Source organism: Nyctereutes procyonoides, unplaced genomic scaffold, assembly GCF_905146905.1.
Source record: "Nyctereutes procyonoides isolate TBG_1078 unplaced genomic scaffold, NYPRO_anot_genome, whole genome shotgun sequence".
In the NCBI taxonomy this organism is placed as follows: Eukaryota; Metazoa; Chordata; class Mammalia; order Carnivora; family Canidae; genus Nyctereutes; species Nyctereutes procyonoides.
In genome coordinates, this window is record NW_026575146.1 from 57609839 (window position 1) to 57627918 (window position 18080).

Genomic DNA, 18080 nt, shown 5'->3' on the forward strand with positions numbered 1-18080 from the left:
GGCTTGCTCCCATCCCTGGCTAGGCTGCTCTGGGGGTACTCAGGCCCCACACTGTCTTTAAGGGCTGAATAAAACCACAAGACTAGCCAGCAAGGAGGAAGTCTCTTTATTAGGCATGTTCCTCTCTGGGGGACAGGTGTGTTTGGCTTTCAATGAATGAACTGAAATTTCCACAGCTGAGCCAAAGATCACTGCTCCAGAAACCCAGAGGGAGACCTGGGGGTCTTGTGTTTTCTGTTGTATCTTGGCAACACTTCCTTGTGCCGCTGACCCATAGCAGAGATCCCGCTGCTTTGTGATGGGCCTTGAGGCAATCATATTTCCAGCTGTGTCAAGAAGAAACCGTGTGATAAAGGCATAGGGACCCCTTGCTTGGGTCACAGAAACACCAAGGCACCCCCTGAGAATGAAATACTACTCAAAATATAAGTGAACACACGTTTTATGGCAGCCATATAGGAAGTGAGGTTTTTTGTTTTTGTTTGTTTCGTTTTAAGAAATGGAATATGCCTACAGATAAACTTTTTTTAGATCATCTGAAATTCTGATTAAGTGGCCTTGGGTGTATAATGCCCATGGCTTTTGGTGCTTTCAACAATAAGCAGGAGCTCTGAGGTTTTAAGGTTTTAATTAAAGGTTTTAATTCCTTTAAGCATGTCTCAATAAAACTGATTCACAGCAGCCATTTTTTTTGTAGAAAGAATTTGAGTTTACATTCTCACCTTTTCTTTCTGAAGCTGGTAAAAAAGAAGGGAGAATGAGGCTGGGAACAAACATTTATGAAGTGTCCATTATGTGGGCAAGTTATTATTCTAGCACAATGCCCAGTACAGAATCAATTTTAAACATGAAGAGGCTGGAGCTCAGTTGAAAATGCCTTAAATCACAATACTACTGAGTAGTAGAGGTGAGATTAAAATGAGGTTCTCCTGACTCTGCAATTGATGCCCTTTCCATTACACCATGGTCCTTCTCATGAATCCAAGCAGAATTTTGGTTTCTTTTCTGTGCTGCCACTAACAAAGATGTCGCAATCCATCTCTTCATGGAAGTCATGTAAGACAGTCTTGTAATTTCCAACCGTGAGAGTGAATGCATTTGTCTCTACTTTATCAATTAAGGTTCCTGCTGCGACATGTGTCTCTATTTTGCCAAGTATTTAAAAATCTCCATTATGCATTGCTTCTCACCTTGCCCAGTAAAAGTTGGCAAGCACTGTTATCCTCACTTAATAACTCCCGTTACCCAGGGAATAGCCTGGATTAGAAGTGATGATACCCAAAGCTCATGGATAAGCACTCTCAGTCTCCTGTCTAGACTCAATGAATAATTCAGAGGTCTAGCTGGTGGAAATCCAGTTAGGAATCTGGCAGATATGACGACTTCAGAGGTGTGGCATCTGGGACACTATTCTTGCCTCAGTTTCCTCCTAGTTCTCTGTTTCTCCTTAGGGGCAATCATCTAATTCCCCTATTCTTTAAGAGTTGTTATATAACACAAGATTCTGGTCCTAGCCCTCTCCTTGGTTATTCTCTTTGTTCACTCCACCAAAAACTATGGGAGCTCCCACTACTTGTGCACATCAATTGCCTGTTGGCCTTCAGGCCTATTTCTGGTTCTTTTCGTGTTCTCTTTATTATAGGCTCCCTTGCCCTCTAGCATCTGGTTACTTTCAAATTATGGGTAGTATGGTGTAAAATTGGAGGGGGAAAAAGAAAGAAAACCAGATGGTTCTTCTACTCTCTCTTCCCTACTTCCTGTGGAGCTTCAGGCCTCAGACCCCAGATGGTCACCTCTCCGGGAAACCCCCCTAGTGTTGTTCTTCCTCCTGCCAGAGAATGTGGTCCCTTCCTCCATGGTCCCTTGAGCCCCAGGGGTGATGGCAGTTTCCATGTGAGGCAGTGAGGGTTACCTCATTGTTCCGTTTGACTTTTCAGCTTTTCCATCACCTTCTGTATTAAATCTCATCTGCTTCAAAAAGGTAGAGGGTGTTTTCCTTGCTCTATCCTGACTGACATAGACAGCATTCTTAGGTACAAGCTATAGGAACAAAACCTGACATGTTGGCAGGAAAGGAACTTGTCCCAAAAGATATTGGAGAGATCAAGGACTCTCTGAGAGGACAATGGAAAAGAGCAGTACTCAAAAATATCCAAGTAGAACTTGTTCAATGAAGCCACACTTTGTGCATGGGGTTGTGTGCTACCAACACTGGATGCTGGAAACTCATTCAAATTGCTGTCTCTGCTACCATCTGTCAACATAATCAATTCTGGCATTTCCTCCTTCATGACATGAGCTTCCAATTTAAGGGAGGAGAGTGGATATGTCTGATTGGCAAAGTACAGGTCATGTACACACCCGTGACTGCAAGTTTATGTGACCTTTTCAGTTCCCATCATGAGAGATGGGCTCTTTATAGGCAGCAGAATAATTTAAATATAAGGATTTGGGTGCTGAGTGGACATTTTAGTTTGGACAGCCAATTAAACAAGGATTCAGATGTAAGTGGTTTATTTGGGAGTTAAACCCCTGAAATCACTGGTAAGGAAGTCGGGGAAGTAAGAGAAGAAGGCAAAACGGCCAAAGGTAAATTATCAATCGAGTTATTGCCATAGAGTAATTAGAACAAATTCCTCAGAAGGCAGAGGATGTGGGGCATCTGGGGTGGGACTTAATTCCCTATCACTGTGTGGCTCCCTCCCTTATTAGCTAGAGAAGATTTTCAGGCAAATAAATGCTGGGGCTGACTGTTGAAAGTTGGACAGGTGTGAGCTAGAGAGCTAGGGGAGAGACGATAGGGCAGGGTGCCAGGTGCATCTCCTGCAGGGCACAGGGTAAGTAGCAAATGTCCACTCGGAACTATTTTTGCATTGAACATACAATGTTGGATGAGAGAGAAGCATTTCTGGCCTCCTCAAGCTGGTGCTCTTATGAGTCAGACACATGAACAATGAATAGGCAAGTGGGACAAGAGCAATAATAGAACAGCCTCGGGAGCTAGGGCTAGATTTCTGGCTTGTGAGACCCAAGAGGATGGGGACAGTACCCTACTCACTTCTGAATCCCCATTGCTTTTGATGGTAATGATTCAATATGTATTTTCTGGCCCAGTAATGAACTGTTGGACACAGCAGTTCACAGACAGTATTCATTGTCTCTATTTCCTTACTATAACCCGACAAGGGAAGTGTGTCCCCATTTTACAGGGAAGAAAGTTAAGGCATTCATCCTTACTTCTATCCCAGCTTTGAAGTATTTTCTCTAAACAGTTTACCTATCCAGTGTACCCCATTTCCCTACAATTGCAAATGGCAACTCTTCCTTGTATATTCTCATGAGCAGGGTTCTTTGGGAGCAGGAACTATGTCTGTTTAGCACTGTATGCCCAGCATCCAGGCTAGTGCTGACATGTTCTAGATGTGTAAACCTCATTTACACTGATTATTTTCTGAAGGGCTTGAATAAATAAGGTTCAGGGGTGCTGAGTAACTTGACAGGTCAAAACTCTGCAGCCTGACCCCCAAATACCTCTGGTGTTTTGCTGAGCATTACACAACCTAGCTGTCTGTCAAACTAGAAGATTGCTATTTTAAGGTCAAAATAATTGGGCAGGAGATATTTAAGAACTTGCCATAGTATCACCATGAGGGATGACCAAGCACAACCGTAGACCTAAATAGAGAAGGTTCCTAGAGGACAATGCCTCACTCCCAAAGCCTTGGCTGAATTGGAAAATCTTTAACATTCCCCGTAGATTTACATTCTACGGTTTTTAACTTAATCTCTAGGCAGAAGTAAAATTGTTCACTCCAGCACCAATAACCAATTAACCTTATTACCTTACTATTCCAAAATAATTTTAAAATGTTGGAAATAAAGTACTTAAAGGAACATGAAAGATATATCCAGTACCTTAAGACACTGTGGAAGAGTTATGTCAGATATACATGGAGCCACTTTCAAAATGAAGAGGAAGAGAGACACATCTGCCTTAGTTATGTTTTTATTCTCCATTTTTGCAACACAAGGAAGGGTCATCCATCCTCCATGCATGCACTTTCCTGTTTCCTCAATTCTAAGCAGCATAGAATTAATAACTAGTAGCCTGGGAAGGGAAAGGAAGGGGGGAGATGTTTACAGACATTACAGTGTACACATCCTGATTTTAAAGTGCTAAAATGTGGCCACCAAGAAAGTCCTAGGATTAAAAAAAAAAACCATGCCAATTAAATATAAAATCTCTAAGTGGTATTAATGGAAAGCCTATATATATATATATATATATATATATATATATATATATATATATATATATTGTCCCAATGAGACTATCAGGTATAACTAAAAATGGGAACAATAAGAAGAGGTTTCAATTACAATTTTGAGAAGGTGAATACACATTTTTAATTTCTCGGGAGTATGTAAAGTATTTGGATTGGTTTCTGAAAAACTACTAATTTGAAAAATTATTCACCAATCAAAAGTTACATACATAATGCAGATGCTTTGAGAGTCAGTGTGAACTTTCTTGGTAAACACTGAAGCAGGATCTAATTTCTACTTTAGCTCTTTTTCTTCTGGGAAAAAGTATGCCCATGCCCAATAGCTTTTAAATGGACATCAATACAGCCAATCAGATTAATAGTTAATCAGTTATCCCTTTGACTGATCACTGCTTTGGAAACTCAGAAGTGAACATTGGGTTGTATTTCACCTGGTTCTCACCACTTCCATAGGTTCCAGCAGAGTCTTGCCACAGTATTCATCGATAGGGTTAAAATGGCAATTAAAACCAAAACTCCCTTGTCAAAGAATCTGCATTTCACGAACTATACCCCAAGATGTCACAATGAGAATCGAGAGCAGGGCAAAGACATTGAGTATATATATTTCAAATTAAGAAAAGGTATAAAAAAGAAAATATGGGGCCCTGATACTCTATTGCCCCTTCTTCTAAGCCCTTATCAGTCCCAGAGCCAGATGCAGCCTCAGAATCCATCTTAACACATTTCTACAAAAAGCCCCTCCAGATAATTGGAAACAGAACTTAAGATAGAATTATTTGCCTCCATCACTGAGGACTGAATATTTCAAGCCATATCTACCTCCCATATATATTGAACCCTGGCTACACTGAGCTATTCACCCATCCTTGAGTGTACCATGCCACTTCAAGCATTTGTGTCTTTATTAGGTTCCCTCTACCTGGAAATATCTTTTATCTACTCTTCTAGCTGTGGAAACCTTATTTTTAAAAAAACAAAGATTTTATTTATTTGAGAGACAGAATGAATGAGATCACAAGCCAGGGGAGGGGCAGAGAAAGAAGCAGAGTCCTCGCTCAGCAGGGAGCCCAATGTGGGGCTCAATCTCAGGACCCTTGGGATCATGACCTGAGCTGAAGGCAGACACCTAACTGCCTGAGTCACCCAGGTGCCCTGGAAGCTTTATTTATTCTTTGAGGTTCTATCCAACAATTGCCACTTTAGTTTATAATTGTTTAGCAATTATAATCTAGCAAATAATGATAATCATTATCATCATTATATAGAACACTCCTATATACATAAAAAAATTTCAGCCCAAACCCAAAGCTCAAGAGGAAAATGATTAGATTTATGAACTGGAATTCCTTTTCTTATTTCTTTTTCAAACCTATAGCTTCTCCTACAAAGTGAGTCAATATATAAAAGTTTAGTGTAAACCTGAGTTTCTACTGTAAAATGTTTACCAAGGATAGAAATTGAATCATAACGCCATTTTGTCCTGAGCTACAGCAACATCTATCAAAGCAAAACTTCTTTACAGGAACTTCAGAAGTTACCAAATGTTCTAGTTCAATCATTCATTCCCAGGGCTGGGCTGATTCCCAGAATCATAAGGGGAACTCTTAAAGAATATTGACCTGTGAAGTAGCATCTTTGGGAAGTGATTCCCAAGAATTAGTTGTATAGAAGTTCTAGGTGAACCACCAAGCTGACTGTCTGAGCTGGGAATATCAGAAAGTGTTGCTTACAACTACACATCAAGGAACAGAAATATTTGGATACACAATATTTGGACTCCATTGAAGCAGGGACAATACTGGCAGTTCACTCATTCTGCTCTTTTGGCATGTGGCTATGGGAGAAAAAACACTGCTAAAAATTTCAACAAATTTCTGAAAAGCAAAATATTGTCTTAAAACAAATGTCTTGGGGCAGCCCGGGTGGCTCAGGGATTTAGCGCCGCCTTCAGCCTAGGGCGTGATCCTGGAGACCTGGGATCCAGTCGCCTGTCAGGCTCCCTGCATGGAGCCTGCTTCTCCCTCTGCCTGTGTCTCTGCTTCTCTCTCTGTGTGTCTCATAAATAAAATCTTTAAAACAAAACAAATGTCTCGTGGTTGTCTTCAACCTGAACAGGAGAATATTTGGGGAACACACTTTGTTAAAATTCTATTTGATTTATCTAACAACGAAGAATCACTTTGTTTGTCTTCCATGTCAATTGCCAAAAGGGCTTGGTTTTTAAGACCTCTGTTACACAATGACCTCATCTTCCTAAATGAGGGAAGGACTTGGATATATTCAAAGAAATATAAATTTACAGTCATAGTGTCTTTAAAAATTAGAATACTTGCATGTCTAATTTACAGCTGGCTTGGGGCTAACCATAAAGTGAGATTCCAATCTAGTAGACTGCATTAATTGGATATTTTCTGACAATTCTCTAGGTGCTACTCTATGGGTAATCCATACATATCTGGTGATTAGTCACCTGTTAATGTTCTATTTATGCATGCCCCAGTGGGAACCAATTGGATGTTGTGGATACAAGTGAATGAACTGAATCAAACTCTAATAAGTAAATAATAGGAGGAATGCATTGGACTCTCAAGCACCACATTAAGTTCCACATAGCCTTGTATGTCATGTGGCTGGCAGGTAATGAGAAGGACACCTATATGCATTAAGAGGAATATCTGAAATTCCTTTGAATTCATGCATCTTCTTTCTGTGCCTTATCTTTGCATTTGAGAAGTAAGCTTAGAGACCAGAATACAAACTCAGAGTCCAACCAAGCAAAGGTAGACTTCCACCATCCCTGTAATCAGTCAATTTGCTTTGCAGTTAAGATATATTTGACAGTTCACATGGAAATTAATTTAAAAACGCATGGCTGTGCTCTAACATTTGTTGGGTTTCCCACATAAGTATTATTTTGACGTGAAGTTGCATACTTACATTCAACTGGGCAACTGAGACAATCTGGCTAATTTTCCATGTTTTCTCTGCAGATATGCAGTGCAGGTAACATCCAAAAGGACAGAATTTCTTGGAGGAGATTGTCTTTTCCAAAAATGGCCACATTAATATTCCAGTCCTATACATTCTTGCAGAACTTGCCCACCAAGAGAGGTAGACTCTAAGTTTCTCTCCCCTTCTTGGTCCTGGTGATGTTTTGTGACCACCCTAAGAGAACATGGAGAAAGATATTGTGTGACTTCAAAGGTTAGGGTGTAAGAGGTGCTATAGCTTGAACCTCGCCCTTTTTTGGGACCTTCACTTTTGGGAGACAAGCAGCCACATGGAGGTGCCACATGTTGGTACTGCAGCCACAGCCAGAATCCACTGCCAACCCAGGAGTGCCCCTTCAGATAATTCTACTCTGCAGGCTTCTAATTCTACTTCTTCACAGTGCTTGATGCCAAATGCAAGGGATATAATGTCCCCACCAAGCTCCACCAAAATTGCAAACCTATAAGCGAAATAAACACAGTCATTATCTTAAGCTACTGTTCTGGAGTCCTTTGTTCTATACCAGCTGGAATACGTCTGTCACCAGTTAAAGTCACTTTTCACCAGGAAAACAATTTAACAATCAATTAGTAATGATTCATATATTGTGATATAGGATTCTCTCATAACAACTGCCTTGTATCCTCTATGCATTTGGTCACTATTTGGCCAACATAATGTGAAAGCTATGCTTGATTCACTTGGGCATTGTAAATTCTCTCTTAAAAAGTTATAAAATACATATTCATAAAAATTCACATTTTACGGATTTTTAGTAAAAAAGAAACAATGTCCTACATCTTTCTGAGGTTCTCATACAAAATCCAAATCCTTCTCCACCCAAACATCTTAGACTTTTCCCCTCTAGGTCATTAGTTTCTTTTTATCATGTTAAAGTAAGCCTAATGATGATAATTATGATCAAGCTATGAATATGATGGTTGTTACCATTTTCTATGTGCCAGGCAATGAGGAATATGGGTAGCTGGAAATGATATGATGGGAGTATTTATACCACAGACATTGGCAAATACAAAGAATCAGAGCTTTTGTTTTGGGAAAACCAGTTGTTAAATTTACCATCAGAGACCCTGTTTCTCTTTGCTTATTAATACCTCTCCAGCACCTAGGACAGTGTGCAGCAAATGTAAGCCTCTCAAATGGTTGTGGAACAAATGAGTGTCACAGGCTCAGACAAAATTCCAGCTGTTGCACTTCTAAAATGAATGTGACCTACCAGTTTTATGAACGAGCATGCTTCTAAAATGCAGCTTCTAATTATTCTTTGTTTTCAGGCATTTCATTTGGATAACTACTCTCTCTGTGGGTCACCGGAGCCAGTGACACAGTTGAAGTGTTCAGTTCACAGAGAGACACAGTTGGCCAGCAGTCAACTTATCATGGTGAAAATGAATTCAAACCTCATAACCAAAAAAGTATCATCCTTCTCATCTCTCTTACCAGCTTTTGTAATACTCAAATGTTTTTTCAGGAGTGACCTAGTCAAGAAAAAAATTAAAAGGAACATATACAGAAGTCCACATGTACTATGGGTATATGTGCGCATGCACGCACATGTGGCATATGTAGACCTTTTTGGATAAATCTACATACATAATAAATACCTTCTTTAAATAAAAATGGTAGGAGGGTTGGTGGGAGATGGAGAAGAAAGTGTGAATAATGAAATATAAAAAGGAGAGCAACCCAGACCTTGTCAGAGGAAGGAAATCATATCTGCAAAATGGTTGCCTCCAAAATTAACTACTCAGATAAATATACGCAACATATGCACTTCAGGCCTAAAACACCCAAGGCAATGTGGTAACGATCAGGTAGGGGACAAGAGCTTTCCTAAAGAGCCAAACTACGGACATTATTTAACCATCATAACCTGCTCCAGGTTTCAGGTCATTGACAATAATTATGATTTGTAGAATGATAAATGTCTATATGGCACTTCCCCAAATTCCATCTCTGTTTAAAATGCAAATGCTTTCCAAAGCAGATTTATCTTTTCAATTAACCTTCTCATGGGTTCCAAGAAAATCTTTGGGGGCAGGCTGGATATGAGGAGATGAAGGATAGTGGTATCAGTATTGATTATCCTTTAAGGCTGATCCCTGCCAATGTTGGCCTAACACACAGGCATCTAGTTGAATTCTTTCTTCTTTCCTTTATTTTCTTGCAATTCCAGAAAATGTTAGAAATCTTTTGTTTCTATGAAAAAAACCTCATTAGGGTACTATAAATAATGGTGTAGCTTTGGTAAAATTCATACATCACCACTGGAAAGCAGATATTCTCTGATTCCTTGCTTTTGGGATTTATCAATAATTTCCACCACTGAAAACACAGCCATCATTCTGGTAGCATTTCCAAAAGCAAAGGCTCTGGAGAAATCCATGCAAGTCAGGAGAAAACTTTGTATTTTTCCTTTCTTCCCTGTAGAATTCAAAGAGGATGAATTAAAGGGAGTGTCTAAGAAAATTTCTAGCATTACAAAGACTTTTCAGATCAGCAAAATAAATTGACTTACCAAGAAATCTTAAATGGAAGAGTAGAAAAATCAAATCAAAGCAGGGCACAATGTGAAAATCCAAGGATGAATCAAAATTAGAAAACCTGTTCGTAGAATTCACTAAATTAGAAGTCAAAAGAGAGAACCAACTTTCTCCTCCTTCGCATTCTATCCCCCTTCTCATCCTTTTGCAAATAGTTTATTCCAAAAGCTATTAGCTAGGTCCCAGAAGAAGTGAGCATATGGTGTGAACATAGCATGCATGGGGAGAGGGCAGAGGTGGTGGACCAAAGATTGATTTTACTCAAGGGTTTGATCACACAGGTAACTATATTAAAGATAATAGAAGACAGATTTTTTTTACTCCTAGAGAGGGGAGTTATAAACATGGAAAGGGAGAAAACTAGAATAAACCTATGCTGAACCTATGTTGAACTGGAGTAAAAGTATATAAACTCAGGGTTTCAATAGATGGATGGATGGATGGATGGATGGACAAATCAGAAGATCAGACATAAATGTACACATAAGCATACATACATTTCTCTAGCTCAGTCCACTAAGAGGGACTTAGGAGCAGTGACCCCCAAAGAGTAGTCAACATGCCAAGATGACTGAGGACCCTGGAAGAAGTAGAGAATCAGCAGCCAAATAAGAAATAGGCTCATTTTACTCTCTGATATTCAGACAAAGCTTGGAATGTTGTGCTCAATCAGAAGTACACTTAAAGAACGGATTCCTGGGACAATCCAGAAGGTCCTATGATTAACAGCTAAAGGAGATGAGATTTAATCTATTGAAGAATTAAGGGAAATATAAAATGCTCTTCAAATTTCCAATGGCTGTCACAAGACAGAGAGATCAGGTTCATTATCTCAGGGGTTCCAAAAATAGAACAAGGACCAATGCACAGAAATTTCCCAGATAGCATCTAGGCACTAGAAAAACTATTCCAACAATTAGACTTGCTCCACAAAGGAAGAGGAGGTGAAGCACGCTTATAGGTCTTTCCTCGGAGGCTTCTAATGACTCATCAGGACTGTTGCAGTGTAGATTCCAGCCATGATAAAGAACTGTACTAAAGGGACTCTGAAGACCTTGTAACTCAAAGTGAGACCCATGGGCCAGCAGCACTGATATCACCTGGAAGCTTGATAAAAGCACAGATTGTTGCTCCCACCCCTAGATGTAATGAATTAGAACATGTACACTAAAGAGTGAGAAGCAGACCTTTAAGATATCTTCTCACTCTCAAGTTTCTCCACTTAGCTTTTCACAATCTCCTTTTGCTACTCCTCTTTACCTTGCATGACCTCCTAAATATCCATTTAATAATTAGTTACTAAAGGCAGGAGGCCTGAGGATGATTTAGGATAGAATGGATATAATGAGCTTCCAAATTATTATCATCTGATAAATGATTATACAGTTGGCCACTGAACAATGCAGAGGTCAAGGGCACCAACTCTCCACAGTTGAAAATCCATGTGCAACTTCTGACTCCCTCAAAACTCCATGGATAGCCTGTTGACTGGAAGCCTTACTGATAAACAGCAAATGCATATTTTGTATGTTATCTGTATTATATACTGTATTCTTAAAGTGAGCTAGAGAAAATGTTAAGAAAATCTTAAAAGCAAATACATTTATAGTACTATAAAAAACATCTGCATATAAGTGGACTGGTGCAGTTCAAACCTGGGTTGTTCAAAGGTCAACTATTTTCCTTATTGGTGGGAATTCGGGGGTAAGAAGTGGTCCCATTGAAGGTCAGTGGTAGATAAATGGGTGTAAATGCAGTCATGTCTACTCTCTGTGGGCCCAGTGAATGAGAATGTATGAAAACTCTCATTTTCCTCTAGATTCTCATTCATTAGGCCCATACTCTGGAGAGCAATTTTCGGCTGCTGTCAATTCTGTAGGACTATGTGTAGAAGGGAAAACAGCATTCTCCCATCCAAGCAGCATATGTGCCTGCATTAGTCCTATCTTCCAGGATAGTCCTACTCTTGTAGAGACATAAACTTCCAACTTTCAACAGCTGATAGTCTAAAACTTCAAACAAAGAGTGGAAACATAATCAGACCTTATGTATAAGACAAGAACCAGGGAAATTAATTACTACTGGTTGTTAAATGGTGGCATACCAAGCCTCACCTCTTGGTCGGCTTCATCATCTTCCAGTCCAACTCATAAGTTAGGCTGGAGAACAACCGTTTCCAGGGCTCCTCCTCGACACCACACTTTCCCTGGCTTTCCTTGTTACCTCCACCTAGAATATATTTCAAGATGTGTCCTTACCTGCACTATCTCTGCTCAACCTTTAAGACTCAGCTCAGGATGCATCTGCTCCTCCAGAGAGCACTCCTTCCCTCCAGGTTGCATCACATGCGGCCCGTTTGGGTTCTCACAGCACCCTGTATCACCCGAGACCAGTGCTGTCCAATAGAAATACAATAGGAGCCACACTAATTTACATTTTCTGGTAGTACAGTTTTTAAAAATGAAAACAGATGAAATTAATTTTAATTATTTTTTTGGTAAGGAAGAAGTTAAACAGTCACCATTTGTAAATGACATGACATTATACATAGAAAAGCCTAAAGATGCTACTAAAAACTATTCAAATAATTCTATAAGGTTGCAGGATACAAATACCTAGATATCAGTTGCATTTCTGTACACTAACAAGGAAGTAGCAGAGAATGAATATAAGTAAACAACTCCATTTACAATTGCAACACAAAGATAAAATATGTAAGAGTAAGGAGGTGAAAGACCTATGCTCTGAAAATTATAAAACATTAATGAAAAAAACTGAAGGTGACACAAACAAGTGGAAAGATATTCCATGCTCATAGTTTGGAAGAACCAATCTTGTTAAAATGTCCATACGACCCAAAGCAATACACAAATTCAGAAAAGACCCTATCAAAATACCAATAGCATTTTTCACAGAACCAGAACAACCACAAAAGATACCAAAAAGCCAAAGCAGTCTTGAGAAAGAACAAACCTAGAGGTACCACACTGCCAGATTTAAAGATATACTAGACCTCTAGTATCAAAACAGTATGGAACTAGCACAAAAACAGACATGTCGATCAATGGAACAGAATAAAGAGCCCAGAAATAAACCCACAATTATAGGGTCAATTAATCTATAATAATGGAGGCAAGAATATACAACAAGGAAAAGACTGTCTCTTCAATAAATGGTGCTGGGAAAACTGGACCATTTTCTTATGACATACAAAACAGTAACAAAACACAAACCTCAAAATCAATTAAAGACCTAAATGTGAGACTTGAGACCATGAAAGTCCTAGAAGAAAACATAGGCAGTTATCTTTTTGACATTGGTCTTAGGAGACATACTAGAAAAATGTGCTAAGGCAAGGGAAACAAAAACAAAAATAAACTACTGGGACTATATCAAAATAAAATTATTGTGCACAGCAAAGGAAACCAACAAAACAGAAATTTTTGCAATGGTATTTGCAAATGATATACCTGATAAGGGTTAATATCCAAAATATAAAGAGAACTTATATACTTGGCACAAAAAATAATATGATTAAAAATGGAGAATATGAAGAAACATGTCTCCATAGAAGACATACAGATGGCAACAGACGCATGAAATGATGCTCAACATCACTCATCATCAGGGAAATGTAAATCAAAACCACAATGGAGTATCACCTTATACCTGTCATAATGGCTAGAATCAAAAAGGCAAGAATGAGCAACTGTTGGTTAGAATAGGTAGAAAAAGGAGCCCTTGTGCACTGCTGGTGGGGATCTATACTGGTGCAGTGACTGTGGAAAAACAGTATGGAGGTTCCTCAAAAAATTGAAAATAAAAACACCATAGGATCCATTAATTCCACTGTTAGGTATTTACCCAGAGAAAAGAAAAGACTAATTTGAAAAGATACAGGTGCCTCTCTGTTTGTTGCAGCATTATTTACAATAGCCAAGATAGGGAAGCAACCCAAATGTCCATGGATAGATTAATGGCTAAAGAAAATGTAGTGTGTGTATATAGCCACAATACAGATGGTCCTCGAGGGTATTAAGTGAAATAAGTCAGAGAAAGACAAATACCATATGATTGCAGTTAAATATGGTGTCTACAAAAAAGGAACAAAGAGTAGAAATAGACCTATAAATAGAACTAACTGGTTGCCAGAGGGGATGGGCAAAATGGGTGCAGGGGAGTGGGAGGTTCAGGCTTCCAGTTATGGAATGAATATGCCACAAGGGTATAAGCTACAGCATAGGGAATATGGTCATAGTATTGTGATAGCATCCTATGGTGACGGAGGGAAGTTATACTTGTGGTGAGCACAGCGTAACACAGACTTCTTGAATCATTGTGTTGCTCACCTGAAACCAATGCACATCGTGTGTCAACTATACTTCAATAAAAAAAATTGTATTATGTATTTTATTTAACCCAGCATACCCAGAGTGTTATGGTTTCAATAGGTAATCAAGACTACCCTGGTCATTATTAGAGATTTTGTGTTCTCTTATCAAACCAAGTCTTAAAAATCCAATGTGTATTTTATAGAGAGAGAATATCTCAATTTAGTCTCAGCAGCTACATGTGGCTAATAGGGACTAATCAGACTGCCCAGTCCAAACTGAAAGAATCTGGGGTGCCTGGGTGGCTCAGGCGGTTTGAACGTCTAACTCCTGATTTTGGCTCAGCTCATCTCAGGGTTGTGAGATGGAGCCCAGCAGTGAGGTTCAGTGCTGGGTGTAGAGACTGCTTAAGATTTTAAGATACTCTCCCTCTGCCCCTCCCACGCACCCATGCATGCTCTAGCTCTAAAAATAAAAACCTGAAATAATCTACTTACAGGTTTGCCTTCCCTACTAGAAGGTAAGCTACCCAACGGCAAGGTCCACATGTGTCCTGTCAGTGCTCAGCATGCCCTGAGCCCTCAGTAAACGTTTGCTCAACTGAAGTGACCTGATGGTATTCTGAGAGAAGGTGGAATTTCAGCAGCTGCTCAAATTAAGAGCAGCTTTACAGGTACTTATAATAATTACGATGAGAGGAATAATAGCTAATATCTTTGTCTTGGGCCATGTTCTGTGTTCTTTAGATGCATTAGCTCATTCATCCTCACAACAACTCCATATACTATGTACCATTATTACGTCTACTTTATAGATAAAGAAACTTATCCCCAATCATCTAGCTGCTAAGTGGAAGAATGAGGACTTAAAGAAATCATTCTAGGAAAACAAAGGACATGGCCACTAAACACACACACACACACACACAATAAATAAAAAGTTGGAAAGAAACTATATTTGCAGATGTGATAACCCCGCCCCAATAGGTAAGCTTCTCTGGAGTCTCCTTTACCAGCCCCCACAGCATCTTTTCCGGGGCTCAGTGACCTGCTGAGTTTTGCCTTATACAGGGGGGACCTATCTCCAAGGGTTTGAACCAGCCCTTCCTGTCTTGAAGTTTATTATCTCTCATATTTGTCTCCTAAGTTGTGCGCATTCTCCCTCTTGTGTCAAACCGGCAGAGCTTTTCACCAACAACTTTAGTGAGTCAAATAACCTTTCTCTACCTCATCTTCTTGTAGGATATGGAGGGACAGAGGGAGATAAATTGTTCCCCTGCACCTGCTGTCCCCAGAGGGCCTGGCGACCCCACTGCTGTGGCCACTGGGCGAGGGAAGAAACCCTTACTGATATGTGTACTTTTGTTTAAGGCAATGAGGTTAAACTGTACTTAAGAAAAATGATGCAGATTTCAAATTTGGCAAGGGCGGCAGTGGGTGGGAATGGGTGGTGATGTGTGTCCAACGATTCCATTATCTCTAAGCCACAGAAACCAGAACCACATCTGGCAAGGGAAACACAGGCGGAGAGGTAAGAACAGATTAGGGGAAGCCTCGAAAACAGGCAGCCACGATTGGACTTCACGTGGTGGGGAAATGAAGATCCCTGGAGTTTCTGAGCCTGGGAGTGATGTGATGAAAACAGTGATTAACGAAGACGAAATGCAAGCATGACCAATTGAAGGGAAGGGCTGCAATCCAAGAGGAGGCAGACATCCAGGCCCCGGGAGGTGTGGAGAGCCAGACAGAAAACAAGCCTAGTAAGGAAGGAATCCATGATTCTACATCAGTTAACATCTGCTCACCCTGAAGTCACTTTACTACCAACTCACTACTAGTCTTTTTTTTTTTTTTCCTTCTTCTTCTTCTTTGTATGACCTTACTATATTTGGAAAGACAAAAATAAACCTGCGAGCTGAATAGTGTCTTGAAACTGGTAATAAAATTTCATCTCTGTGACTATAATGGTTTAACTGGATGTGTGCCCCACGGGACAAATAAGCTTCATCGTGAGCACGTGGGACAGTCTGGGGCAGAAATGGGGCTTGGAAAAAAATGTATAGTAGGCCCTTATTCACAGAATGAACAAACAGGATGAAGAGAGAATAATTTCAAAGAGCAGCCTCAGGTGGATGAAGGTCAGATGACAGAAGAGAAATGACTGGCCCCAAGGTGGCACCTGCAGCTAGAGAGTGCCCTGGGCTCACTGCCCTTCAGGCCTGAGACCATCGTGTCCACGTCAGCACCCATGGTGGCAAGAGGGCCAGGGTGCCCTTTAAGTGGGCCCACATGGCTTACCAGAGCCCTACACCCTAAACTGCCTCGTTCTTTAGTTCTGGCTGCTAGTTTAAATGGTCCAGAGACTCCAGAGTTATTTTAATTCAAGTTTAGATCTGGAAAGAGCCTTGGAGAGCATCTAAAGCCATAGTTTAAGGATATTTTCAAGCTGTGTACCTTTTTATTCCCCCCCAATTAAATCTAATGGAAATACAATGGAGAGATACCAACATGGAATCCTTTGGAAGGAACTATGGGGAAAGGCCCAGGAGTCCATCTACTCATTTTGTCCCCTTCCCTGCTCTAACCTCTGTTCCCAACTGACACACATTGTGGCAGATCCTGAAGCCTCCCCAGGCCCTGGGGGCTGAAGAGAAAGCAGTCTGCAAAATACTGAAGAGTCTAGTATTTTTATTTTGTTTTGGCACGTAGTGACAGATGAAAAATTAAAAGCCCAGAAAGTTAAAACAGAAATTCCATTTTCCAGCCATAGGACACACGAAATGACCTGAAAAGCCTCCTTCTGGAATCTAGAAAGCCTCCTTCTTTAGCTAGAATGCTTGCTAAATGCAAATATCCATTTCACTGCATAAAAGGAACTCACAAAGACTTAATAAATCAACTTGAAACTGGGTATAACCTACAACTCAACAATTCCACATGTCTCAGGACAGTATTTATCCAATTCTTAGTGGATATGGGTCAGAGGATCATTTCAGTAAATTGTAACCAGCACATTTTTTAAAGACCAGGCTAAACTGGATTGTAATTGAATAGAAAATAAGGGTATTGGGGCCCCTGGGTGGCTCATGTCTGCCTTTGGCTCAGGTCGTGATCCCGGGGTCCTGGGATCAAGTCCTGCATCGGGCTCTGCGCAGGAAGTCTGCTTCTCCCTCTGCTATGTCTCTGCCTCTCTCTGTGTCTCTCATGAATAAATAAGTAAAATCATTTAAAAAAATAAGGAAATAGGGTATTATTTTGAGAAAACTTTAATTCTACATATATGTGTACACACACAAATGTAACACATTTGCTCAGAGTCTGCGTAAAGTGTATCTTTAACTGTGTGTGTAGACAAAACATCTTGAAAAAAAGGCTATCTTAGAGAAACTTTTGTACATTAGTATAGGGACTATATAACACACTCACCGGAACATTATTTATAATACTGAAAAATTATAAGTAATCTAATTGTGCATCAACAGGAGGATAGATAAACATATGGTGGTCTGTCCACGAAACATTATACCACAGAGCAGTTAAAACGAATGGACCAGAGCTATGTTGCTGAAATCTAATGTCAAATTGGGGGGCGGGGAGCAAGTTGCAGAACATAAAGTACGCTTCCATTTATTTAAGGCTTTAAAACATGCAGAATGCCAGTACCTAGTGTTGCAAGATGCTGGTGTCTACAGAAGTATGCAGATTCAGGACACTGTTCATATCTGTGGTGGGGAAAAGGAAATGGGATCAAGGAATCTACCAAATACTCAACTAGGTCTGAAATGAGCTGGTCAAAATGTTAGGATTGTTGCCTGGAACTCAGTAGTGGCACTCAGTTTTGTTAAAGCATTATCCCTACTTCTTGTTGATTAAAAAAAAAAAAAAAAGTACTGTAAGTCACATGTA

The 18080-nt window shown here is 40.0% G+C and overlaps 1 protein-coding gene across 6 annotated transcripts in view; it reads right to left on the bottom strand.

The window, feature by feature from the left end:
- LOC129500169 (uncharacterized) overlaps nucleotides 1–18080 on the bottom strand; it is a 136051-nt gene that overhangs the window by 21019 nt on the left and 96952 nt on the right. For 2 of the 6 annotated variants that reach the window (XM_055310310.1, XM_055310312.1), the window contains exon 2: nucleotides 7227–7454. In XM_055310310.1, coding sequence (XP_055166285.1) covers nucleotides 7227–7454 — 228 coding nt within the window. Of the gene's footprint in view, nucleotides 1–3961; nucleotides 4109–6309; nucleotides 6397–7226; nucleotides 7455–9561; nucleotides 9711–12038; nucleotides 12240–17837; nucleotides 17897–18080 lie in introns of those variants that run through there. The other 4 variants (XM_055310311.1, XR_008662509.1, XM_055310313.1 and 1 more) reach the window with 4 other exon arrangements.